This window comes from Podarcis filfolensis (assembly GCF_964270895.1).
Source record: "Podarcis filfolensis genome assembly, chromosome: 8".
Classification (NCBI taxonomy): domain Eukaryota; kingdom Metazoa; phylum Chordata; class Lepidosauria; order Squamata; family Lacertidae; genus Podarcis; species Podarcis filfolensis.
In genome coordinates, this window is record NC_139611.1 from 36,851,167 (window position 1) to 36,878,189 (window position 27,023).

Below are 27,023 nucleotides of genomic sequence, written 5' to 3' on the forward strand. Positions count from 1 at the left end.
TTCTGAGCTTGACCTTTTTTCACATCCGATAATGACAATTGGCGGTGAGGGGTGGAGCGGGGAGCCTAGAGGAAAACGAGCTGGATGGGGGAAATATCAAAATGCCAGGTCTTCTCATGTCACCTGTAAAGACAAATTATATTCAAATTCCAGAAGGCCTTAACACGAGGTTGTATTATGTTTGGGGAAGGCCAGTAGCTTAGTGGTAGAACATCTGATTTACAGGCAGAAGGTCCCAAATTCAGTCCTCAGCATCTCCAGGTAGGACTGAGAATGCCCCCTATTGGAAGCCCTGGAGGAGGAGAAGAATTTGGATTTGATTTATTACTACCCTAAGGAGTCTCAAAGCGGCTAACAATCTCCTTTCCCTTCCTCCCCCACAAGAAACACTCTGTGAGGTGAGTGAGGCTGAGAGACTTCAGAGAAGTGTGACTAGTCCAAGGTCACCCAGCAGCTGCATGTGGGGGAGCGGAGACGCGAACCCTGTTCACCAGATTACGAGACTACCGCTCTTAACCACTACACCACACTGGTTCTCTAAGCCTCTGCCAGGCAGCATAGAAAATACTGAGCTGGTTGGACCACTGTTTGACTCTGTATAAGGCTGTTTCCTTTATTCTATGTTTTTATGATAACACTAAGCAGTGAAGAAGACCTCTTACTTTAAAGTGCAGAAGAACACTATTCCCATACAAAAGAATCTTCTCAATAATGCAGCCCGGCCCAATCTATTTGGACAAAGATGACATGTCCCCCAATGGTGGCTGACCTATTAGGGCAAATGGGGCACTGTTCCATGAACAAAATTAGCTGGCTCTGCCAGTCATTGCCTCTGGTGCTACCTACTGATAGCCTCCCCGACTTTTGCTCTGATGGGCACTAGCCACCTCTGAAGGCACATGAAATCAATATGAAGCAACTCAGTCCTGAACAAAGGAAGTCAGGTCAAATCAAGATGCCTGGACTGGTTTACAGTTTAGCTGTTGTTCAATAAATAGATCGAAGCAGCCATTTAATAAAGGATAGGACAATGAAACAATTCAACGAATTAGCAGTCATTTCAAGAAGTACATTTAATTATTTGTTCTAGACTTCCACTTATTCCACAGCAGAAAATAGGAGGATATATCAAACCTCTATTCATTTAGCCAAGGAAAGTGGGATTCTGAGTAGAGCAACATTATGTAATGCCACATAATATTAGCAGTCATGGGGAGTCCTAAGGAGTAAGGTTGCCAGCTGACCAGAACAACTAGCTTAGCTCACTCCTAGCAGCATGATCCATTGAAAAAGCAGGTGAAGCTTTTTGTGGCAAGATAAGAAGGATTTATCACTTGCCAGTCAAGCTGGTGAAATGTTGGCCTCCCTAGCAAATAACTATGGAGGCTGCTGAAATCTTGATACCTTAACATCTTATTCAGCTGCTTGGCTTCTCAGATTTCACTAGGCATTACCCACACATCCTAGCACCTATCTTCACAGTCATATGGCATAGACATTTGGGCATTTGCATTATAATGTGAGCTGAGGTTTTCAGGAAGTTGAATCCTCTACTCCAGAGATGGGGAACATGTGGCCCTCCAGATGTTGTTGGACTCCAGCTCCCATCAGTTCTAATAAATTCTCATGAATGATGGGAGTTGTAGTCCAGCAGTGTCTGGAGGGCCATACTAAGCACAATATTCCCTCTGTGCTTGCTCAGAATTAGGGGATAAACACCTCCATGCACAATGCTTCATTATTCCTAGGTTGTGTTTCCGATGAATGAAGGACTGAGATGGGGCATGGACTTTGAATCCCAAAATGTAACCACATGACAAGGCCCATCCTTTTTCTCACGGTGGCCAATGAAATGCCTGTCAGAAGTCTATAAGCATGTTGTCATAGCAGTCAAACACATTATTCTTCCATCTTGGAAACTCTCACTCCCACTGCTAGCTGAAACCTGGACAGAAGGTCTGTTCACCATGGGGGAAAAATGCACGTCAGAACAGGATGCTTGAGCAGATGGGCCACTGGGCTGACCCAGCAGGCTCTTATGCTCATTTCTACTCATCTGTGTGTAGCTGGAGTGTGTGCTTTGGGAGAGATGGAATATATTGGAAGTGGTAGGAACAGGAGGTTAGCCATTCCTAGTTGCTTCAAACTCAACAAACTTTTAACATCATGGTGAGATTAAGAGACCTGCAAGCAATGTTGGGAATTCTTTTTAAAAGCCAGGTTTTTGGTAAGTGGATGAGAAGAGTGATGGAGAGGGAGAGATCAGTCTTGGCAAATGTGAAGCTTCAGCTGTGTGAGAAGAGATGTTTTTTAAAGAGTGATAAGCAGTGAGCAATGAACACTTTATCTTAGGAGGGCAGTCAGTGGCGCTCTGTTGTTTTCCCCCACCTCCCCCTGGTACTCAGCTGCTGTAGCCCTCTCTAAAGGTAATGCCAACGTGTGTTTTCTTTGTGTTCTTTGTTATTATTAAAGCTTGCCTGACATTCACCCCAACCCCTTTTTGAATAGGCTACATAATAAAATCAACATTTACATTGTATCCATAAAGCCTGGTTAAATAAGAGAAAATACACTGGGGGCAGAAAAGGTTGTACATTTTATAGGAACCGCCGGGTGAAATTTACTGGCCTTTTCAAGGGTATAAGGTTGCAATGCAATAGACCCCTAATTCCACACATTCATTATTTTTAAACACACACACACACACAGACAGAGAGAGAGAGAGAGAGAGAGAGAGAGAGAGAGGCTCATGACTAGTGATAAGAAGCACCACACAGCACATTGAGAGCACCAGATTTGTAGAAGGCTGTCTATTATGACCCCAGAATCCAGCAGTGATCAAGACACAGAGTCAGAGGTTGCAGAGTCACCATTTAAATAGCCAGACCAGGTTTACAGTGGGAATCTGCTACTGGAGTCCACTGAGCCTAAGGTTGACAGACATGAGCCCTTGGAGCCATCTCCCATAGCAACAGGGCCTGTACAGCCAGAGCCAATGCCCTCATGGTCATCCTTCCTTGAGCCTAAGGAATCAGATGCTTCCCACAATATGTTATTGGTCCAGTGCCACAGGGAGCCCACCAGACGGAAGGCCATGGAATGTAGGAGTGCCCAGAGCCTAGGAAATGTGGCTTGGGGTCAGAGGCTTTGAAAAAGCTCAAGTGGCTTACTCAGAGTTCTCCGTGGTGCTGAAACTCCTGGCCTATCTTGCCACATTGTCTTCTAGCCTTTTTCACCAGACTAGAACAGAACACATTGGCCTTGGGACAGGGGGCAATGTTTTGGGATTGCATGACAACTGCTTGGGTCCTGATTGAATCTATTGTGTTCCAATTGACTGTCTCTATAAAAGTGCATGTAGCATCCCAATTCATTACAATAATCACTGTCCCATATTTTGTTGAAGGTCCTCCTCTGCACTCTGCATTCATTTAAACTGAAACAAGCTGTCCTCCATTGCAAGTAACAAACAAAAGCCAAGAGGTAGAGCAGCCTTTCTAAACTGGTGCCCAACCGATGTTTTGAAGTACAGCATCCATCATCTCTAACCACTGGCCATTTATACTGGAGCTGCTGGAAGTTGGACTGAAAAACATTTTTGAGGTCACCAGCTTAGAGACAACTGATCAATATCTTCTGGGGAGTGGTGGGCAACCCTCTGCTAGAAATTGGTTTTTGTCAAATTTTGGACTGCATTTGAATTGCTTTTCTGTCTTGCTGTTTTAATATCCCATTGTGTGTTTTGAGTAGTGAGTCATTTAATTGTTCAATCATCTTCTGTGCAGCCCTAAAAAAAAAATGTATTATTTGTAGCCAAAAAAAAAAAAAAAAATCCACGGCAAAATTTCCAAGGGCCACATTGTATCTTCTCTAAGTGCATGTTGCCAGCAGTGACAGAACATTCTGGACATCAATGAGATCCATCTGGCACTTCTATGAGAAAAGGATGGACAGATGTTCTGAATGGAGAGTTTATGTTGCAGCTTGTAGAGTGTCTTACCATTGACTTGCAGCCAGCTATCATCTCCACAACCCAAAGTTGAGGTCACTTTTGCACATCTGCTTACAATTACTGGCTGTAGTGTGCAAGGATTTTACAAGCTGCAATTTTCCACATAAAACCTACAACTTGAAAGGAAGTTGCAACTTAGCACATGAAAGATAACTTTAATGGGGAATGCCTAGGGGACACTTCATTAATCTGAAGAGGTGGTGATAAGAAACGCTTCGTGGAACTCTTTCCTCACTACAAAGGGTCACTTGTGCCTTTTGAGGATTTAAAAATTTTATTTGGATAGGGTGGGTTCAGTTTGACAAGAGCCATGTGGCCTCTATCTACCCACCTGGCACTTGGTTTTCTTACTAGACATAATGATAGCAAAACCAGGTTCAAAGCCTGGTACCAACAATATAGGAACAGTCTCTGGTAAAAAAGGACAGCAGAACTAGCAAAGCCCCCTCCCATTTTTAAATGATTTTTTTTTGCACTTTTGGGGGTGCTTTGTGGGTTGTTGCCTGCTTTAAAACAAATCTGCATTGTTTGTTTTGGGTTGGGTTTAAGAGTTTTGCCTGTTTGGGATCAGGTTCTAAGCATCACAAGTTCACTTCTGTGAAATAGGTATCATATGGTTTTCAGATGTTTCCCTGGGCTCAGAAGTTTGGGGATCTCTACATTAAAGGACACGGGTGGCACTGTGGGTTAAACCACAGAGCCTAGGGCTTGCTATTCAGAAGGTCGGTGGTTCGAATCCCCACAACGGGGTGAGCTCCCATTGCTCGGTCCCTGCTCCTGCCAACCTAGCAGTTCGAAAGCATGTCAAAGTGCAAGTAGATAAATAGGTACCACTCTGGTGGGAAGGTAAACAGCGTTTCCACGCACTGTTCTGGTTTGCCAGAAGTGGCTTAGTCATGCTGGCCACATGCCCCAGAAGCTGTACGCCAGCTCCCTCAGCCAGTAAAGCGAGATAAGCGCTGCAACCCCAAAGTCGTCTGCGACTGGACTTAATTGTCAGGGGTCCTTTACCGTTACATTAAAGTTATGGAATCAGTGCAATCCAATGGCATGCCAGTGGAATCTAGTGCCAGAGGCAATCTGGGAATCACAAGTGGGGAGCATTGGCATTGCAGCCAGGCTCTGCTTGTGGGCATCTGGTTGGCCACAATGAGAACAGGATGCTGGATTAGAACGGTACTTGGTCTGATCCAGTGAAACTCTTCTTATGTTGCCAACCTTCCTGGCTCCAGGCCAAACCTGGCTATCTACAAAACACTACCCAAACGTGCTATCTGAATTTGGGTGTGTGGATGGGTCATAGGTCCTCTCACTAGATTTATGTTCAGTTAGGATCGTATAAGCCAGTACAGCAGGGGGGAGGAAAGGTTTTCCACCTGGGAGCCACACTTTCTCATGGGCTATCTGCTGACCACATGCCAGTCATGGGAAGGAACCAATGAGAAACTGGGTAGAGCCATGGGTAACAGCACTCAGAGCAATGTATGGGACTCTTACCCTTTGCATAGAATGCTACATTCCAGTGTTGTGCAGTGGTTCAAATATTGAGCTAGGACCTGTGAGGCCAGGGTTCAAGTCCCCATTCAGCCATGAAGTTCATTGGGTGGCCTTGGGCCACTCACTGCCTCTCAGCCTAACCTACTTCATAGGGCTGTTGTGGGGATTAAATGGGGAGTGGCATAACCATTTAGGCCACATGTCTGCCCTCCATCCAGGCAAGCAAGAGGCCTTATCACAGTTCCAGGGCACATTCCAGCCTAGTAAAGGCACCTAAGGAGGACCGGCATTAGGAATGGTAAGGGGAGAAGAGCCTGCTGGTTCATGCCAATGGCCCATCTATTCCAGCCAACCAGCTGCCTGTAGGAATATGGTACCTCAAGTATTTTTGGCTTAAGAACAAAACTCCAGCTTCTGTGCACAATTAAAAGGCATTTCAAATCAAAGGCTATGTTTCAAGCTGAATTGGTTAGAAGCCAATGCATCTATCTGCAGAGAAGCTTCCCAGCTTCCTTTGGTTCAACCTAAAGTCTGTAAGATTGTTCACCTTGCAATTAGCCCACTCCAAAGCCTGGGGGGAAATTGGCTTGAGGTTGGAGAAACTGGCTGTCTTTTCACTCTTTCAGCAGCAGTCTTCAGATGGGCTGGAGCCACATTGTTCTGGGGCTGTGAAACTACAATAGGCCAGGGAAGATGGAATGGTGTGGAGATTTCAGTATCTGAAGTTACCCACCCCTGCAGTACAGTTAAGTTCTGAAGTCTTTTCTTTGAGCTTCTTCCTGAAGTCTCCTTCTGCAATGCAGAGCATAGCTGGCCTTATTGCAAGGTATTAATGGCTTCACACAAATCTCTCTCTCCTACCCAAACTTCATTTTCCTTGTGTGCTTTGACATTCACCTCATACTCTAATTTAGTGCCCAGATGCCCAAGAATGGCTTGGCATTAGCTCAGCTGCACACAAACATGCCTTATTCTTAGTGCTCCAGCCAAGTGAAAACCAACCCCATTTTCCTTGCGAGTTAGAAAAATAATTAGGTGAGACTGAGCACAGGGCTGGAGAGCAGCAAAATGTGTGTGTGTGCGCATGCACACGCGCTGCTCTGAAATGTCTTCATGCTTGTGTTTGAGTTCAAAACTTCATCTGCTGCCCTGTGTAGTGCTGTGTGGAAATCTGTCTTCCGGTTTCTCAAAGGGTTTCTTCCTCCGTGAAAGAGGCTTCATTTTTATGCTTCATTCTCAGGCCCTTTGAGAATTTCTTAAGGATTATTATATACTTTGGGGAGGTGTTGGGGTTTGTGCTAACTTTATTATGGCATAAGAACATAAGAAGAGCCAGCTGGACCAGGCAAATGGCTCGTTTAGTCCAGCATCCTGTTCTCACAGTGCCCACCTAGATGCTTGTGGGAATCCTACAAGCAGGATCTGAAGACAAGAGCACTCTCCCCTCCTGTGGTTTCCAGCAACTGGTATTCAGAAGGATATTGCCTCCAAACATGGAGGCAGAACATAGCCATAATGACTAGTACCCATTGATACTTCTGCTCCATGAGTGGCCAAGAGTGGCATGTGTGTTTTCCTTCCCAGTAAGCACCCTGGCACCCTGCTGCCCACATTTACTGATCTGAAAAAGCCCCAGGATATCTTTCACTGAGCTTTAATTGAAATGTGGGCACCCAAGAATCCTGCAGAGCACAGGCTACTGGTGAGATGATTTGTTGATTGAAAGGCAGGACACACACAAGCACCCTAGCCCACCTTGAAAGTAAGCTAAGAACGACAAAAGCCCTGTACCAGACCCCTGATAATTTCACTGAGATTTTATCCCCCTTTAACAATAATAATGATTGTGTTCAAATGCAATTCCCTTTCCTCATTAATTGATGGAGAATGGTGGGGAAAAGAAGGAAGTGCTGGAGAAAATTTTGACAATAGTCCTGTGTTCTTATTGGACCATGGTTCTATACAGCCGTAGATAACCATAGGCAGGGGAAGGCATTGCCATGTGACAGCCCTCTTCACTCACAGGAAGGAAGGTCAATGGACTGAATGGGAAGCAGAGTTCTGTGGCTGCCCCCTGGACATCCATGCATTGGGACAAACATCTCCAGGTAAGAAGGCTATGAGAGAGCAACTCCTACCACCACTCTTTGCCCAGACTCTTCTTTTGCAAAACCTTTAGCAAGTTTTTTAAATGAAGAGCTTTCCCTTGCATTCATGAGGATCAGTAGCTTGCTAAGCATAAGCAATGGCCGTCACTTAAACTCAGGCTTTCATGATGGGTTGTGCAAAATCACAGCTGTGCAACTGATTGTGCCTTTTCTTTCCATTGTGATTTGCTAGCATAGCTGGACCATTTAAAGCCATTACTTGTTCCTTTTGGTTAATTTCCTCCCTTCAATATAATTCAGTGTCATCGGATCAGATGTTTGGAATTAATCTATAGTTATTGTGGCGACAGTGGTACTCGCCATATTTTCGTCGTCAACCTCCGTGAACCAGAACATTTATTTCATTCTGCTCTCATTCTCTCCAGTTCTTAAGGAGAGCAATTAAAGACATTAAAAGCTATACTTGAAGTGTAATGAGTCTTAAGCATCTTTGCCCAGAAACAAATCCTTCTGACCCCAGTGGAATTTACCGCCAAATAAATGTGCTTTGGATTGTGTTGCCTTAGTCTCTCTAAAGTGAAGACTAATGGTGTGTGCACATAATATCCAAAGACTCATGCAAGTTAGTTTCCTTTGGTCACACTACACCAGTTATAGCCCTCCAGCTGTTTGGGGACTACAACTCCCATCATCCCTAGCTAACAGGACCAGTGGTCAGGGATGATGGGAATTGTAGTCCCAAAACAGCTGGAGGGGCAAGTTTGGCCATCACTGCACTACACAATACATTTGCAGCACCCTTATACCCCTTTAACAGTTGTGGTTTCCTTCAAAGAATCCTGGGAACTGTAGTTGGCCAAGAGTGTTGGGAATTGTAGGTCTGTGAGAGGGTCTGCTAACAGCTCTAAGTACCCTTAACAAACTACAGTTCCCCGCATTATTATTAGGGGGTGGAGGCATGACTGTTGCGCTATAAAAGTGCTTTAAATGTATGGCGTGGATGTAAGCTTTATCCAATGTAAAACTATGTAGATGATCAGGCAATAGCTTGGCTTATTCTGAAACACTGTGTGTTAAACTGGTTGGACTCCAGAGCAAGGGTCTATAATACAGTCTGGTTTCTCTCCCACTTACTCCATGAACCTCCAAAACCTGTTCGCTCACTTCTGAGCCTGCCACATTCATGTTCACTTACTCCAAAGGTGCTACTTCTGTTGAAGCTCCAGTGGAAGAAAGCTTGGCACTGGCAATGCAGTGGACTTCACACCAGGATGCCTGGGAAATTTAGCTTTCCCAGCAACCCAGACATATTTTGGGAGCACTGGGGAAATTGCACTCACCCAGTTCTCATGGTGCCTGGAGTGCTGCTGTAGTAGCAATGGAGATGGGAGTGAGCAGAAAGGCATACCCACTCCCTTTTTAACCCCACATCAGTCAGACTCAGTGTAATTTAAGCAGGTTGTTGGGAAGGGGAGTGTGTGCTGGTGATTCAGAAGTAGAGGGTGGGAAGCTGGAGCAGAGGTAAGCAATTGTGCAAGGAATTCCTCTCTGGTTTGGATTAAAGCCCAAGTGGAGATGAACTTGCAGGGAGTTACAAAGCTCACCCTGTATTCCAAACTGGGACTTCTGGATAACATGGTGACTGGTCAGGCAGCTAGCTCCAGAGCTCCACAGATAGTGCAATTTTAATTGAGTTTTAATGGGTTTTTAATTTCTTTTAAACCACCCTGTATTCCAAGTGAGCTTTCTGGGTAACTGAGGTTCATATTCCCAGCCAATGAATTATGAAGCTTGAGTCTGATTTGTGCTCAAATACTGCTTTTGGATACAGTATTCTGGGTATGTCCAGGAAATTCCAGCTGCATAGCAACCCTATCAGGCAAAGCTAAGTTAAATGACCCTGAGTATGTCCTCTTAAGAGCACAGGAATTGCCTTTGAAAGAACATAAGAAGAACTCTGCTGTTCTGACTAAAGACCTACCTCAGGGGTAGCCAACTTGGTGCCCTCCAGATGTTCTGGATGACAGTTACCATGAACCCACAATATAAAAACACAAAATACATAATCAAGATTTTAACCCCCCCCCCCAAATCCTCCCCCAACACATTTTGAAAGGGCATTGGATGTCAATCAACCAAAGCCTGGTTAAAAATGAATGTTTTTGCCTGGCGCCTGAAGGTGTTTAATGAAGGCATCCAGCAAACCTCCCTGGGGTCAGCATTCCACAAATGGGGAGTCACTGCAGAAAAGGCTTGTTCTTGTGTTGCCACCCTCTGGACCCCTCATGGAGGAGGCACACCAAGAAGGGCCTCAGAAGATGATCTTAGGTTCTGGGTAGGTTCATATGGAAAGAGGTGGTCATTGAGGTATTGTGGTCCTGAGTCATTTAAAGCTTTATAGGTCAAAACCAGCACTTTGAATTGGGCCCAGAAACTAATTGGTAGCCAGTACAGTTTGACCAGGATAGGTGTAATATGCTCAAACTGTCTTGCCCAGGTGAGCAACCTGGCTGCTGAATTCTGCACTAGCTGAAGTTTCTGAACCATCTTCAGAGGCAATCCTACGTGTAACACATTGCAGTAATCTAACCTCACTGATGCCTTCAAGAACATCACAACCACTATTTTGTAAAACACAACACCTTGCAAAACAGTTTTATTGGTACAGAAGATACTCTTTATTGTATATACTTCATTTTAGTGCATATTTCTATGTCAACTTAAATAAGACTTTATAACACAATAGTTGAAGAATCCCCTAACATTTACAGTGCACAGCTTTTTTAAAAAAAACAAAAAACAAAAACACTGACTCTTATTTACAGTGACCCATAGGAGGACATTAAAAAAAGAGGACAGATATTTCACACTCAACAACTTGACCCACATCTTGAATATAGTCAACCAGTGCATACATCACACTTAAGTCCATAATTATAGGGGACGTGGCTATTCCAGGTTCCATACCAAGGGATGCAGCTTTGTCCCCACTCTCATGGGGGGCAGGTAGAGGGAAGGGAATATAATAAGATGAGCTTTTCAGTTGCCTAAAGTAATAACAGGGCTGTGTTAAAAGGAAACTGTTGCTGACTGCACCTACAGAGGGCTGAAGCCAATGGAAAGAGCTGTGAATCTTCCAGGACTTGCCTGGGCAGTTGTACACACCTTCTCGTGATATCAAGTACTCTGTTGAGATTGACGCCTTTGGGGATGAGTGAGCTTTCATTCATCTTTAATTAATGTATCAGAAGAATCCAAAGATGTCCCTGGAGATCTTTCAGGTTCCACAGAGTCTCAATAACAAACTGGCCCCAATCCAGTGATGGATGAGTCTGTTACTCACATTTGTCTTCTACCACTTCTCCAAAGGGTTTGTGGGACGCTTTAGATGTTGGTGTGTGTGGGGGGGTCACCTTTGATTTTCACAACAACCCTGTGGCCTGAGAGACAAGAGTCTTGCCCAAGGCCACCAAGTTTGCTTTGAGAAGAGATCTGGACCTTAGTCATTGCTAGCTCCAAGCCCTGTGCTCTGTCCATTATAGTAGTGAAGTGGGTGCTTTTTAATGAATACACAAGATTACCTAGAATGGCTCCCCCCATCATTTCCATTAAGGGAGATGATTTATAAGGACTCACATGCATTTTGGGGCACTGGCAGCTCAGTTAATGGGAACCTGAGCCTAAGTGTTTTGTGCGTGCAGATTATACATGGAAAGCTAGATCAAAGTGATGGGTTGGGTTTTCCATCCTCACTTCCAATTTTGGTTACATATAGGTTTTTTCCCAATAAACACACACAAAAATACTCTCTGGTTTCTGGAGAATATAGACTACAAATACACATGACTTCCTCTATCAGATTAAGGCAGCTTTGGAGAATATTGCACTGCAGATCACAACACTGTTGATGCCAATGCTTTATTCTCCTTCTATCACGTTACACTGTGAATCAAAAAAGGCGAACCCATCCTGCTAGCCCAGATCTAACTAGATTGGCTAATCAGATTGGGTTTGATGGGAGCTTCCCACATAAAAAGCATAAAACATTTCATTTTACAATATACATTTGTTTTCATTTTATGAAAAAATAATAAAAAAACTGATAAAAATATTGATATACACAGAGGTACCCTTATTGAACCTTTTGCTATAAAAAGGCATTACAAATTAAGCAAAAGGAGAGGGGGAAAGCAACCAAGTAAATGCTAACTATAAAGCTCTTCTCAGTAAGGCAAACTTGAAAAGACTATATGGTGTAAGATACTTGCGCAATATTTGGGAAAAGGTTCCTGCTTTAATAGAATGAAGTGCATGATTGAGAAAAGATCATAGGAGCCAGGATCCAAAGGGTGACAAAATTAGGTATGCACATTCAAGGGGCTTTTTTTGACTTCTCTTCACCTCTGTTAATCCATGACCATTTCTGAAACTGTAGAGATCTTCAAGGCAGGTGACCATTAGCATTTGTATCTAATGTTCGTACTACTCAGTTTAGACACATTGAAATTAACATACAGGACTAACATAGGTCTATCAGTCTCAATGGATTTACTCTGAGCAGAATTTAGTTGGATATAATTCATGAGTATGGATGTTTGCTAGTGCTGAGCCAAAACAAGTTGGGAACTCTTTTTGTGAATGTATGTGTGTGTGTATTGCTATGTGTGTGCTGCTACACCTCTTTGCAAGTCAACCAGCTGCCAACCAGCATGAAGAAGAAAAAAATACAGAATACTGCAAGTTGCAGAAGGTGACCCTCTCCGTCTCACCCTGAGATGACAACTTTCACAGTGAAAATTTTACCCTTATGAAAATTTGATGTGAAACTCATTCCTGCTATTCAAAGTAAAGTGAGTCAAAAATCCCACCGGGCCTGGCTAAAACAACCCTTTGGATCCCGGCTATCAGGTATATTATACAGATATATGGAAGCAGATCATTTATAATTTTGAAAGGCTGATCCACAGGTACATAAAAGACTGGCAGCAGGTGAGTCTCAACAACAGCCAGGCTCCCCTCACCAGCATTGTACACTCTTCCAGAGATTCATTTGGGTACGACACCAAGATCTGTGAAGATGATTTGAGGTAACACAAAGGCATAATCCTCTGCTACGGTTTTCAAATGCTATTTCTGATACTCCTTCAATGAATTAAATATTGAGTCCAAAAGGGGAAGCTGTTGACTTTGTGTAGACTCGTGTTGACTTCAATTTGTGATCTCAGAGTCATAAAGTTATTGGTCTTCTGCCTGCTGAAACACTCAGAATTAAATTATTGCCAAGAATCCATCTTAAAGATGGAAAACAAAACAGAACAGGTGGGTCTTGGAAGGTGTTCCCTGTCAAAAGTGCCTCTGCTTCTTCCATTCAAATGAATATCGGTCCAACACTGGGATTTGCACATGGCTTTGGAAAGACCCAAACTGAGCATATTTGGGTCTTCTCCACCATAAGCTTCTGTTCCATGTCCTCAACAGTGTAGCTGGTCTCCCTCCCTCCCCAGTGTTGCTAGAGGGAGACACGATGTTGGCACTTGGCCATGTGGATGAGGTTTGTTTAATACTAAGCTGGATGACTTGGTTTTCTTAGGTTCCCTATTTCTATCCAGTTCCAAATTGCCCTTCATGCACAACACTAATATAACAACTGTGTATTGAAACAATCATTTAGAAGGTTTGATGGTTCCTCAGATCTAAAGCACTTACTCTCAAGGGGATGTTAGATGAAAAGAGAGGACAATGAAAGCAATGTATAGAAAAGTGAAGAATGGAGATTTGTATTGTCTGGGTTACTTTACATCATAAATCATCTACACTCAAAGTGTTTGAGGTGCATTAATTGCACAACAGTCTGATTTGGTGTGGATGTCATGCTAATGCTAAACAGCACATCATGATGTTAAGGCACACTGGGGTCAGATGGACTTCTTGCTATTGGACTTCTTGAAATAAAATCAATGTGCTGGGCAGATGTGTAGAAGAGTATGCAGTGGAGCAAAAACTGCTCCCAGAGCCCCACATAAGGGCAACATTTTCCCCTCCTCTGTGGCAAATAACTTCTGAAAGCCTGGCTTCACTTATTATGGGTGGTGGAGGAGAAAATGAGTGTGTACACACCCTACTTGAAATGAGGCTGGAGAGGTGGAGGAGAAGGAACTTTCTGAGGTAGAATGCTGATAGTTAAGATCTGTTGTTGGTAGCAAGGAGGAGAAAGAGGGAGAAAGCGGGGGTCAGGAAGTGGTCGTAGGCAGGAAGGCTTGAGAGAGGCTCTGTCAGTTGGAACTTCAAAGCTACTGGACTTTCCCCGGGCATTGTCCTTCTATACCCCCTTCTCCCCAAGCTACACTTACCCTGCTCCATATCTCCCTTGGCTGGAATGTGTCCCTTATGTGGGCATTCCTTTTGCTTTCCTGGATGGAGAAATGTGTGTTGTGAGGGGCTGGCTGCCTTTCTGAAAATAATATATATGTAGCTTGACTGTAGCCTACTGTGCTAAAGGTAAGAGCCAATTGCATTGCTCCACTCATTCTATCCTCGGGTTGCTGCGTGCCCGTGGTATGTGGTTCCTGGAAGGTTGTCCATGAGAGAATGTAGTTCTTGGGCTGAAAAAGGTTGATAAGCACCTTGTTTAGAAATTTGGCTGGGGGTGGTATGGTGGAACATTACATCATGTGAACCCCCAAACAAAAGCCTAAATTGGTAGAGCCCATGCACAGCTTTACCATCTTAGTGAGAACTAAGCCAATGATTTGTCCAAATGACCTTGGGATTACCACGTTCATCAATTCCAACATTCTAGTCACCAGGTTTTGGGGGGCTCCCTATACAATATACATTAAAACCCCTAAAAGCTATTGAATTTATCCATTCTTAAAAACTGGTGTTTTAGATTATCACCCCTCCAAAAAAATTACTAAACAAATTTTGTCTTTCTAGCTTCTGCAGAAGATCATTAGAATTTAGATAGATCATGGTATATCAGCAAGGAGCACCAACATGTTTCAGTTATAAAGGACTGACAAGATGGTTTGTGGAATAGGTCAACCCATTCAGAGGAGCCATCATATCCACATCTGACATGCAGCCAGCTGGTGGTGCCTTTTATTTTATGTGTGCGTGAGCATAAAGAATTTGGTGTGTGTGTGTATAATATTTTTAAAGCATAAAGTATAAACAAAGCATAGCAAGAGTATTTGATTACTTCTCTCTCTCTTTCTCTCTCTCTGGTCCTCCACTTCCACTTGTGTAGAAAACACAGGAACTACAAGGGAATGATTTTGGCCAGTGACACACACACACACAGATTCTCTGCCATTTGGCCTCAAGAGCTTGGAACCTAATTCCAACTCTGGCCACTTTCCAGGAAAGGCAGATATGTGCAACTAAGACAACCACCTTTGTTTAGAAAAGTATCGCACCAGAAATGACAAGGGAGTGTTCCAAAGTACTACCTAAGCAAGTCACCCACTTGACCGAACATGGGAGGGGGAGACATATTGATGCTAAGAGCAATTTGACAGTGGGACTGGGGTCTATGATTTCACAATCAAATGTTGATTTGCAGATGGACATACCTGTTTCAGAGACTAGAATTTTGTCTAGTCAGACCAATGCCAGACATACTTTAAAGGGAGAAGGCAGAGGCTCAGGGGCAGAGCACCTGCTTTGCATGCAAAGGTCCCAGGTTCAATCCATGGAGTCTCCAGGTAGGGTTGGGAATATCTCCTATCTGAAACCCTATTGAGTTAGATGGATCAATGATCTGACTTGGTATAAGGCACCTTCCCATTTTCTCCCTTTGAAACAAGCATTTGAAATATGTTGTTGACCTTTCTGCCCCCAGATAAGACAACCTTTAGCTGAATACTGATTTTTATCTCCCTCCCCCTCCCCCATTTTTGCTTCAGTCATTAGCAAAGATGACTCCTTTGGTCAGGATCAAGATCAGCACACTGAGAACTTATATGTTAATCCCCACCCACCCTGTAAACCTTAAAACAAAAACCAATGAATGGTCTGGGAAGTTCATTTGACAAACTGAATGATTGTGTGATAGGGTGTGAATGATGAATCTTCGCCCAAAGAAAGCTGGAGATACTCTTCGGAGTGTGCCAGCCTGCCAGGACCAAGCATGATTGAGAGCTTTGTCACTGACTTCACAGGTATTCCCAATTTATCTTTATAAGGTACTGGCTTTCCTTTTCTTAATCATCATATAGATAGCCAATGCTGGAACTGCAAGGGGGAAAAGAAGAAGAAGAAAAGATTTGCCTGAATACTATGGTGATGTTGTTAATGGTATTGCTAAATTCTAGCAAAAGCAATAATGAAGACCTCCCTCCCCTGCACACTTCACGGGGCTAAAACCTGAAGAGAAGGCTAGTGAGCAATAAATATAAAATCAGTAAGTACAGCCTATGAACCACAAATTTCTTTGGGTTTGGAAAGCTTCTCAGCAAAAAGGTCCAAACTGCTTTTTGCAAGAATGACATGGATCCCACTATATCAGGATGTCCAAATGTTGTGGGACACCTACTCCCATCAGTCCCAGGAAGCATGGCCTATGGTAGGGATGATGGGAGTTGTAGTCCTCCAACAGCTGGAAGCGACCACATTGGATACCCTGCTCTACATAAATCCAAGGGGCTTTCTTTCTAATAAAACTTTTATACAATGGCTCAGAATCAAAATATCAGTTTGGCGTGTGTGTGTGTGTGTGTGTGTGTATATATATATATATATATATATATATATATATATATATATATATTCTTAAACCCATCTGTCTACCTGTACACATATACACGTTTGTGATTCATATATTCCTGTTTGATGTACATTATTACCCTGTACAGTGATACCTCAGGTTAAGTACTTAATTCATTCTGGAGGTCCGTTCTTAACCTGAAACTCTTCTTAACCTGAAGCACCACTTTAACTAACGGGGCCTCCTGCTGCTGCCGTGCCGCCGGAGCCCAATTTCTGTTCTTATCCTGAAGCACTGTTTCTGGGTTAGCGGAGTGTGTAACCTGAAGCGTATGTAACCTGAAGCGTATGTAACCCGAGGTACCACTCTACATCTTTTCAAGGAATGTACATTTACAAATGAATAAAGTTAAGAGAAGAATACAAACCTTATACTGCCGCACATTCCCTTCTGCTACAAGATGGTGTTCATTCTCAGGTGTGATGCAATATGCTAGTCTCTGCAAAGGAGCACAGGCAGAGGAGAAGAATCACTTTAAGGAAAATTATACTTGCATATTGATGACCGAATAAAGCTCTTGACTTCTATTTTTATTTTTAGTAATAAAAACACACTTTAGTTAGTGCGGGAGTAAACACATCACAAGTTACACAGACATCTTTGGCTGCATGTGAGGATTCTGTGACACCACAGCACCTTAAACAAAAGGCAGGAGTGGGACACAGAAAGCTTATAATAACATAACCTTCTTTGAACCAGCTTTGCAATAGAAGATGCTGGGAAGTGAAAAGCAAGAGAGGGAAAATTGTGCCTTCATGCTTTCTTACTGAAAGGCTGAAGCACATCTAAAGTGAACATGACAGCACTGAGAAGGCTTTCCCATGGCAGTGACAGGAAAATTAATATGATCACAAAACTTAATTCTGCACAGTTTAGGGATGGTAATTGGGAAGCGAGCACAGTGCAATTGCAATGCAGAATAATGGGAGACATTTTTTCACCATAGAAACCAAGGCTCTCTTTCTGAAAGCATAGATAAACCAAATATGATAACTTTTGGGTTCTGTATCCTTATACCAGTGCTGGTTAACCTGTCCCCCCCCCCCAATGTTGTTGGACTGCAACTCTCATCAGACTTTGCCAGCATGGTCAAGTCAGGGCGATGGGAGTTGTATTCCAACAATGTCAGGAGAGCCACAGGTTAGGAACACATAGAAAGCTGTTTTATACTGAGTCAGTTGGTCCATCTAGCTCAGAATTGTCAACACTGACTGCCAGTGGCTCTGCAGAGTTTCAGGTAGGGCTTCCCTACATCCTTACCTGGGGGATTGAACCTGGAGGGCCTGCATGCAAGGCAGATGCTCTAGCACTGAACTAGAACCCTTTGCCATCACTGGTCTACAGAGAGAGTTTTGAAATAACAGTTGGGATTTAAATTTGGAAAAGGAGTGTCACTGTCACCGTGTCTGTCCCAGCCTTGACCTCTGTCTTGACCTCTTTTGCTCAAGCCACATTCCCATTACTTTGCAAGTGATTCGCCTCCATTAACAACTTAAGTGTGAAAAAACTGCAGAGAAGGGTTTCCCCCATTTATTTTCACATCTGGTGTGTGGAAGAATTTCCTGTAACTCATTTTCTGTCTTAGAATTTATTTTCACATCCAAGGCAAGGAAGTGTATCTTAAAAGCTTCCCCATTATATTTTGCTTCTATACATTATTATCACGTTTTATTCACTGATATACCACTTAATGCCAAAACAGTCACTCAGGGATGCACTTGGGAGTGTGTGGGGGGGTGTTAATGGTTCTCCCCAACACTGTTTTTTTCTGATTGGAATCACATCCCTCCCAGTCTGAAGCTTCTATTAGTCTCGGCACATTCAAGGAGCAAATTTCAAATAATAGAAATGGCATAAAAGAAATTCTCAACCAATTCCACTCCTTAATCTAATCTTTGCAGATGTTTTGAAGTTAAGAACAAGTTGCTAGCAGAGCCAACAGGGTGCCCTCTAGACTACAACTCACATCATCCTTGCCTATTGGCTACACTGACTGGGGCTGATGGGAAATGGAGTCCAACAGCACCTGCAGAGCACCAAATTGGCTACCATCGTGCTAGAAAACGAGATGATGGCTCTCATGCCTAGTTTGTCCTTTAATAGGTCAGGTCCTGGGGTGTTTTAGCTTCCAAACTTCCAGAACAGGAAGTAGAAAAAGAGTCCTAAATCCCTTCTTGAAATGGCAAATTACTTAAAAGCTGCTTCTAAAAGGTCACCTATCTGCAAAAGTGTTTGTGGAATTAAAGAAAGCAAACTCTTAGCTTAATACTGGCGATTTTCATTTCACAAAGAACATTTCCATGACATTTCACTGCTTGGCCACTCACTTGTTTAAAGGTCCCTCGCGCCTTCAATAATTTATAGAGGGCATACGCAGGCACAAGGATCATTGATGACAATGCTATTCCCCATCCGACAGAGTTGGCCCAGGGTGGGAAGACATACTCATCGTAGGTCAGAGGTTTAAAAGTGACAATGCTGGCTATTACCACAAACTGTGGGAAATAAGAGGAGAAAGTTATGATCAATTTCCCTTGAACCATATGTTTATTCCAAGATGAAACAAAGGAGGCTCTTCAGGTGTCTCCTCAGAACAACAACAACAACAACAAGCCACTCTTGACCCTAAGGTCCCAGGGCAGCTTACAACAATTAAAGCACAATGTTAGCCGCTCTGAGCCCGGCCTTGGCTGGGGAGGGCGGGGTATAAATAAAAATTATTATTATTATTATTATTATTGTTAAAAACATTTTAGAAGAATTTACAATCACAGAAATAAGGTGTGCCCTAAGATATTTATCTCTCAAACATCAAAAGCCAGGCTAAAGTGGTGTATCTTCAGTATATGATGAAAGCTGTGTAATGAAGGTGCCAGACACACCTCTGTGGGGAGGGAGTCCCACAATTTAGGGGCTTCCACAGAGAATGCCCTCTTCCAGGCCGCTGCCACCCATGCTTCTGAGGGCAATGGAACAACCAAGAGGGCCTTCTCTGCCATTCTCAACACCCAGGGGGTCTGCAGGGAAGGAGGTGGCCTTTATGGTTACCTCCATCCTCTGGATCCTTCCCCAACCTTGGATTCCCAGATCTTATTGGATGACAACTCCTGTCCTCACTTGTCCATTGGCGCTGCTGGGTTTAGAGGATGAGAGCTGTCATCTAAGAAGATCTGTGGACACAAAATTAGCAAAGGCTGCTGTAGAACTCTGAGGCTTATTTTGTAATTTGAAGATGACTGGTTTAGTGTAAAATAACCATATAATATTTATCTGCAATCATATTAGTGACCACACAATAATTCTCGGCACTTACGTTAGTCACCAAACGGCTTATCAAACTTCCTATAAATCCTTCCACTTGAAAAGTAATATGATAGAATCACCTTACAGAGTTGGCTTTACAATTGACTCACAGCTGGGCTTTACCTCATCTACAGAGGAACAGTATATACACATGCTCGATTTTAAGGACAGGAAAGTGAAATATGTAAGAAAAGACCAGTGTCAAACCCAGTGAAGGGGAGGAGTGGAACAAAGTGGGTTGAAAAGGAGGCTGGACAAAGGGGTGTACAGATCTTTACTTTATATATTTAATACATCCATATACCTCCCCCCCCCCCCCAGCACTCAAGGTGGTGTACTGTAAATGGTTCTCTTCCCCATTTTATCCTCACAACCACTCTGAGGCTGAGAGGAGGCAGTGACTGGCCCAAGGGGACCCAGTGAACTTCATGGCTGAGCAGAGATTTGAACCCTGGTCCCCAAGCTGTTCGTCTGACACTCTAACCACTACACCATATTGATGTGTGAAGGTGCCTACCCATTGACTTGCCCCGAACAGTCTTCTACCTGAGAAGGAAGAGCTTTGAATGTCCCCTGGCCTAGGCACAGCAATTTTGTAGTGGGGGCCCATTTGTCTGTATCACAATCCAAAAAATCAGTGTCTTCTCTCATCCCAAAATTCCAATTGCTTCAGCTGTCTAGCCTCACCATGCGCCTGTCGATCGTGGCATTCTCAGCTATCAAAATTAACAGCACGAGTGCAAATGGCAACCTCAGAAAGGAGACAAGACCCGATGCACCTCATTGTTTAATATTGAGTGTCAAGTTAAATCTTTTCACAGAAGAAAAGCCCGAAAGGGTTTTGATTTGCCTATAATGTTAGCTATTAGGCTTGTCACTCAAACATCAAGTTAAAGGCATTAGATGTTGGAGAAGAGGCTTCAGCGTGAGTTTATAGTCTTTGCTGGTAGCATGCCATCTTTGGAACAGAAAACAAGCAAGCAAACAAAAACACCACTGCCATAACCCGGTAAAAGCTGGATGCTGAACAATAGAATCATAAAGTTGGAAGGTATCCTCACCTAGTCCAACACACTGCAAAGCAATAGTCACAGCTAAGGAGTCCCTGATAAATGGCCATTCAACCTCTGTTTAAAAACCTCTAGTGAAGGCCAACCCACCACTTTCTGAGGTGGTCCATTCCACTGTAGAACAGCTTTTACCATCAGAAAGTTCTTCCTAATGTTTAGCTGGAATCTTTTTTCCTGTCATTTGAACCCATTGGTTCAGGTCCTTGTCATGATTCTGCTCCATATTGATCCAGAGCAGACTCCAATGTATAGTTAGCAGAGTAAAAAATTAAACATGGTGCAGGGTTCCCCAAAAATAAACCATAGGCAATCAACTTCATCCAACAGAGTTTTTACTACTGAAGGCAAATGAGCATAACGGTCACAAATCCAAGTCTTCAGGATTATCACAGTCCATAAGAAATCAAGTTGCAGCAGACTTAACTTAAAATAAGACTAAAACCTTAACACTATATACAGACCATCACACCAGAAGGAAAGAGAGACAGAAAGAAAGTGAAACCTAGGCTCCTTCTGGCCTATTATTATAGTCAGCATGACCTTGACAGAAACAGATAACAAAACCAGTTTGAACCAGCTGTTCAGCTTCTCTGAAGGAATAACCCTTCTGGAACCTTCTGCTTGTTTCCAGACAGGATAGAAGCTTGATTGTTAGGTAGAAACTTCCAGTTTGCACCAGCTTGTCTCATACAGAGAAGCTTCTTGCATTAATTAGAATAGGAAAGATCTCTACACTTTAAACCAATACTTCCTGTACCAATAAATGCAAACCTGACAGTCCTACCCTCTGGAGCAGCAGAAAACAAGCTTGTTCCATCTCTCATGTGACAGCCCTTCAGATATTTGAAGATGGTTTTCATATTACCTCTCATGCTTCTCTTCTCCAGCCTAAACTTACCCAACTCCATCTTTACACTAAAGCAAGAGATTTGCTTCCAGGAAGCTACTATGGACTAGAAATAGACAAATTTCTCAATTTCAGTTTCCCTCATTTTTCCAGTCTCCCTCCCCCACCCCTTTTCCACATCAGGTTGCAATTCTCCCGCCACTAGCATTTGAAAGCACATTTATCCTTAATATATATATTTACTACATTCACACTCACTTCACTTGACATCTGGAATAAAAAAATTAAAGACGTTTTGGGTTGATCTGCTCTTTTTTTTGTTTCCAATTAAAAAGAAAAAAGAAACCATCTGCTGCTCATCACTGCAATTAGATAGTATGTGTGTTTTCATCTTCTTCAAATCTTATGAGAGCAAAGAGCCCAGAAAGGTGGGACACATCTGTTATTTATTTATATTTCATTTGAAAAATGTGCACTTAATGGTCTTACAGAGTCCCATTATTAGAAGTAGTGGAGTGGGGGATCTTCAGATTTTGAGTGGGAAATTAAAAAGGGAAATGTGAACAAAAGTGGGTTGTGAGTGTTCCAAGCAGAAACATCTTCCATGTGTTAAAAATTTTAAATGACGCCAAACAGCTTACTGTTTTTCCCCCTTTTAAAATTAATAAACAAATATCTCATTTTCAGATTCTATTTCCCACCACCAGCACCTTTGCAGCAGCTGAAGATTGAAAATAAAACAACAAAACCAGACCCACAAACAAAACTGTGAAACTTCCATTCAACAACAGTCCAGTTACTGATCACTCTTTCCCATTAATCTTCATGTTCCTGCACCTATGGAACAATCTATTTCTTGTACAAAATCCATTAACACGTGCTGTTCTGAAGCCCCACTCCTTTCAGTAGAACTGTGCAGAGCAATTTCAAGTTGAAGGTGTCCAAGGTCAAGGGAGATTCAAACACAGAAGAAGGTTTTTGATATTGCAGATGGCTGGCGGGTGCAGGCAACTGACAGCATGTGACCCCCCTCCTCGCTAAAACATCTGCACTGTCTGTTTGATGCTACCAGGGAAGGTTCAGAGTTCTTGTATTACTATACAAAGCCCTCAGCAGCTTGGGTCCAGGATGCCTGAGCTCTTACATCCCAGCCTGATCACTGACATCATCCAGAGGAGCACAGTTAGCTATCTCCAATATTACAGAGTCCTGACTAGCTTCAATGAGAAGTTGGGCTTTTAGTATCACTGGTCCCTTGCTTTGAAATACTCTTGCAGCAGAGATGCAGCAGGCGTCTTGCTTTTGACTTTCAGGCATCTTTTGAACACTATTTTTTATGCTGCCTGGCCTTTGCAGCTGCTTAAACTTTCTTGATTAGCCAGTTATTAGCTGTGATTCCTGTATCACAGAGGGTTGCTCTAGACGACTCTTGGTGTGCCTTCCAACTTTACAACTCTTTGATTAATATTAATGCTTATTTTATTTTTTTTCTATGGTGCTTTACGTTCCTAGTCTTATACATGGAAAAATACGGTATTTTCTAGGGTACTACACCACACAGGAAGTCTGTATGAACAGCAAAGGCTCCCCATTTTATACGGTCACCCTCCAGTTCATGGGAGCTAGCATGCTCATCCCTACTCTACCTGATTGTAGGTTTCTTATACATGAACATGTCTGGGCCAGGACCCACATTTTTGATCTATACCAGAAGAGGCAGGGGAGCAAACCATGTCACAGGAGTAGTCAGTGTGGTTCCCTTCATACGTTGCTACTGGACTATAGCTTCTGTCACCATTGGTCATGTCAGATAAGGCTGATGGGAGCTGAAGCCCAACATCATGTGGAAAGGCACCGCTTTGGCTATGCCTGCCATAGATTCACATGCTCTATAATTCCTATTAAAACATCTGAAAGGCTTACCAATAAAAAAGCAGGGCTCACGAATTTCCAACAAAGTCTCCAGTAGAGGCCTGGTTTGAAGCCCATCATTTGCTGGATGTCTTCACTGAACCTGTCCACACCTGAAGGTTGACCACAAATATAAGACAGAAGCAGACAGCGCATGGATACATTTGACAACAACAGCCACTGCAATGCTTGATGTTCACACTACTTGCTTGCCATCCCACTTAAAGCTGATAAGCTGTTCAAATGTGACTCATGTTCTGTGGGATCATCAAAAGGATGGTGCTCTATGAAATGATGGACAAATGACTGCCATCTTGAAGTCACTGAATCCAATGAGATTTAAGCAATTTGCTGCAGTTCCTGTGTGTGCTTATTTGGGAGTAAGTCCCAGGAACTCGGGGGGGGGGGGAGGGACTAAGCTCTGGTAAGGTTTCATACATTTGGAATGCTGTCAAGTAGCAAATCACAGCAAAGGTTTGTCTTCTCTAAAACCCTAATTCAGCTCAATTGTTGTAAGCAAAGTCCCTTAATTCTACAAAACTTTTCCTAACATCTGTTAGTATGAGGGTTTTTAAAAACAAAGTACCATTATTTACAATGTTAATTAGCAAATCTAGTTAGCGTTCTGCTGAAATGGGCACATTTTTCCATTTTGCAATGGCAAAAAAGTCACTTCTTTTTATGATTTTCTAGAAGTTCTCCAAAAAGGGAAAGGCATCAAGCAGCAACATCTGCAATGCAGCACCATAACAGCACCAAGTTCCTAATGTTAGAATCATAGAATTGGAGAGTTGGAAGGGACCCCCAGGGTCATCTAGTCTAACCCCTAAAGTTGTCCATGGTATCTGGGTTCTCCCATGTGCCTCTTTTTCAGGAAGAAGCCAGCCCAGGAAAATGGAACTAAAGCAGGGAAGAGGGAAAATAATGCCAGAGAACCAGAAGGAAACATGTGCACATTTTGCCCCTCCCTAAAATCCCTTTGTAGCCCAAAATGACAGTCAAACATATAAGAATATCCACTCAATTTGTAAACACCACAGTTTATCCATGTAATAACAAATTCTTATTTGGAATCATTCTTTGTAAAAACTCTTACATGCAGTCATTCCTTCCCCACATAAACTGACACAGGTATAGCTTAAGCTGCCATCAAAACATTTCAGAAAAACTTCCTTTGGCTGGTGCTAAAATGTCAAGTGCGCCTTTCAGCTAAACAGAGTTTTCTGCTGGTCAATAAGGCAACTGGGCATTGAAAGAAGGGGATGGCTGGTGTGTGTGTTTGTGTGTTTGTGTGTGTGTGTGTGTGTGTGTGTGAGAGAGAGAGAGAGAGAGAGAGAGATCAACTCCGAAGATAGTAGGTGGGCAGAGCCATGCCAGATTTAACCAATGATCAATTTTAACATTCCCTACAGCCATAATAAATTATGTTTTACAGAGCAATGTGTCAACAACAAAAATCATCTCTTAGCTTCCTGAAACAGTTGACTTGAAAGTCTCCCCTCATACTGATCCACAGGGGGGAATCAGCCTTCTGCCTTCTATAGCTGATCATATATCTGTCTACATTGACTGGTAGTAACGGTTCAGAGTTTTAGGCAGCAGACCCACCTGGAAATTGAACTCTGCAGGCATAGAAGATGCTTCACCACTGAGTCATGACCCTGGTCTAACATAGGGAGCTGCCTTCTACCCAGCCAGACCACTGGTCTATTCTACTAGACATCTTTTAAACTCCATTGAACACAGGAACATAGGAAGATGCCTTATTCACCGAGTCAGACAGCTGGTCCATTTAGATCAGTGTATTGTCTATATGACTAAACTGCGGGAGGCAGTGGAAGACAGAAGTGCCTGGCGTGCTCTGGTCCATGGGGTCACAAAGAGTCGGACACGACTAAACGACTAAACAACAACAACAAAATTGTCTATATGATAGGGACGCGGGTGGCGCTGTGGGTTAAATCACAGAGCCTAGGACTTGCAGATCAGAAGGTCGGCAGTTCAAATCTTCGCAACGGGGTGAGCTCCCGTTGCTCAGTTCCCGCTCCTGCCAACCTAGCAGTTCGAAAGCACGTCAAAGTGCAAGTAGATAAATAGGTACCACTCCGGTGGGAAGGTAAACGGCGTTTCAATGTGCTGCTCTGGTTCGCCAGAAGCGGTTTAGTCATGCTGGCCACATGACCCGGAAGCTGTACACTGGCTCCCTTGGCCAGTAAAGCGAGATGAGCGCCACAACCCCCGAGTCGGTCATGACTGGACCTAATGGTCAGGGGTCCCGTTACTTTTATTGTCTATATGATAAGGAGTGGCCTTTCAGGATTTCAGACAGGGGTCTCTCCCAGCGCTATCTCGAGATACCAGGGCTTGAACCTGAGACCTTTAGAATACAAAATGTGTGCTCTACCACTGAGCTATGTGCAGCAGTAAATTTGAATAGGAGCATAGGAAGCTGCCTATACTGAGTCAAACCATTGGTCCATCAAGCTCAGCACTGTTTACACTGGCAGGCAGCAGCTCTCCAAGGTTTCAGGCAGGAGGTTTTCCCAGTCTGACCTGGATACACCAGGAATTGAACCTGGGGCCCTTTGTGTGTAGAACTTCCAAAGGGAAGGGGATATGAGCAAGAGAAGGAAGAATGGTAGTAATTAGGAAAGAAATAGTTCTAAGAAATGAACAGAGTCTGGCTAATTGCAGAGAGTCAATGACATGAACCTCAACCAAAAGGAAGCTATTCTAAAAGGCCAGTAAATCCGAGCTCAGGAGGAGTAAATAACTTCTGAGTCCAAAGAAGATAGGGATGTTGTTAATGTCATATTCTTTGATCAGCAAACTCCAACAGATATGCCGTAACCTCAGTCACATCCCAGCCTTTAAACTTATGCAGGGAGAGTAGAGGCCCGTTTATAAGCAGCAAAGCAGAAGGCATAGGATGAATTTCACACAACAAACGTTGACCTTGTTTCAACTTTGAGAGGACTGAAGCTATGTTGTCCGTTATACTGAAGAGGAGACAGCTGAATCAAAGAGGAAAGAATCTGGAGGATTAACAAGTGAGTCAAAGGGATGAAGAAGAAATGCAATCTCTATGGAAGGTGTTGATTAACGTAGAGCTTTTTATAGGGACAGTTTGAAATGATATGGTGCATGAAGAATTACTTCCATGAACCTGGTTACAGGCCTTTTAATGCAGATGGGGAAAGGGGTGAGGGAGCATGCAACAACCCGCATCATCTTGTTTGGATGATCGTGTCCCCATTGCGCTTTTGGAGTTGCCAAAGCACTTAGGAGGTCTTTGGCAGAAGAACTGAAAGATGAGAATGTGTGTGACCAAGCAGAGGCGTTTGATGAGGGAAAGGAATGGTAAGAACAAAGGGAGGAAAGTTCATAAGAAAACCATTTAAGAAGACACCTGGCTATGACCAGAGAAAAAAGGAAGGGTAGTAGTGTGGGGGTGGACTTCATTCCGTGACGGCAATAATGTGGAGCGTTCTCAGTTCCGGACCTCTTG

The 27,023-nt window shown here is 43.2% G+C and overlaps 1 protein-coding gene across 1 annotated transcript in view; it reads right to left on the bottom strand.

The window, feature by feature from the left end:
* Nucleotides 1-15,627: 15,627 nt before the first annotated feature.
* SLC6A2 (solute carrier family 6 member 2) overlaps nt 15,628-27,023 on the bottom strand; it is a 54,899-nt gene continuing 43,503 nt past the window's right edge. The window contains exons 12-15 of the mRNA XM_083626049.1: nt 23,528-23,628; nt 18,712-18,879; nt 16,752-16,823; nt 15,628-15,852 (exon numbers count right to left, since the gene is read on the bottom strand). Coding sequence (XP_083482175.1) covers nt 15,829-15,852; nt 16,752-16,823; nt 18,712-18,879; nt 23,528-23,628 — 365 coding nt within the window. The 3' untranslated portion in view covers nt 15,628-15,828. The remainder of the gene's footprint in view (nt 15,853-16,751; nt 16,824-18,711; nt 18,880-23,527; nt 23,629-27,023) is intronic.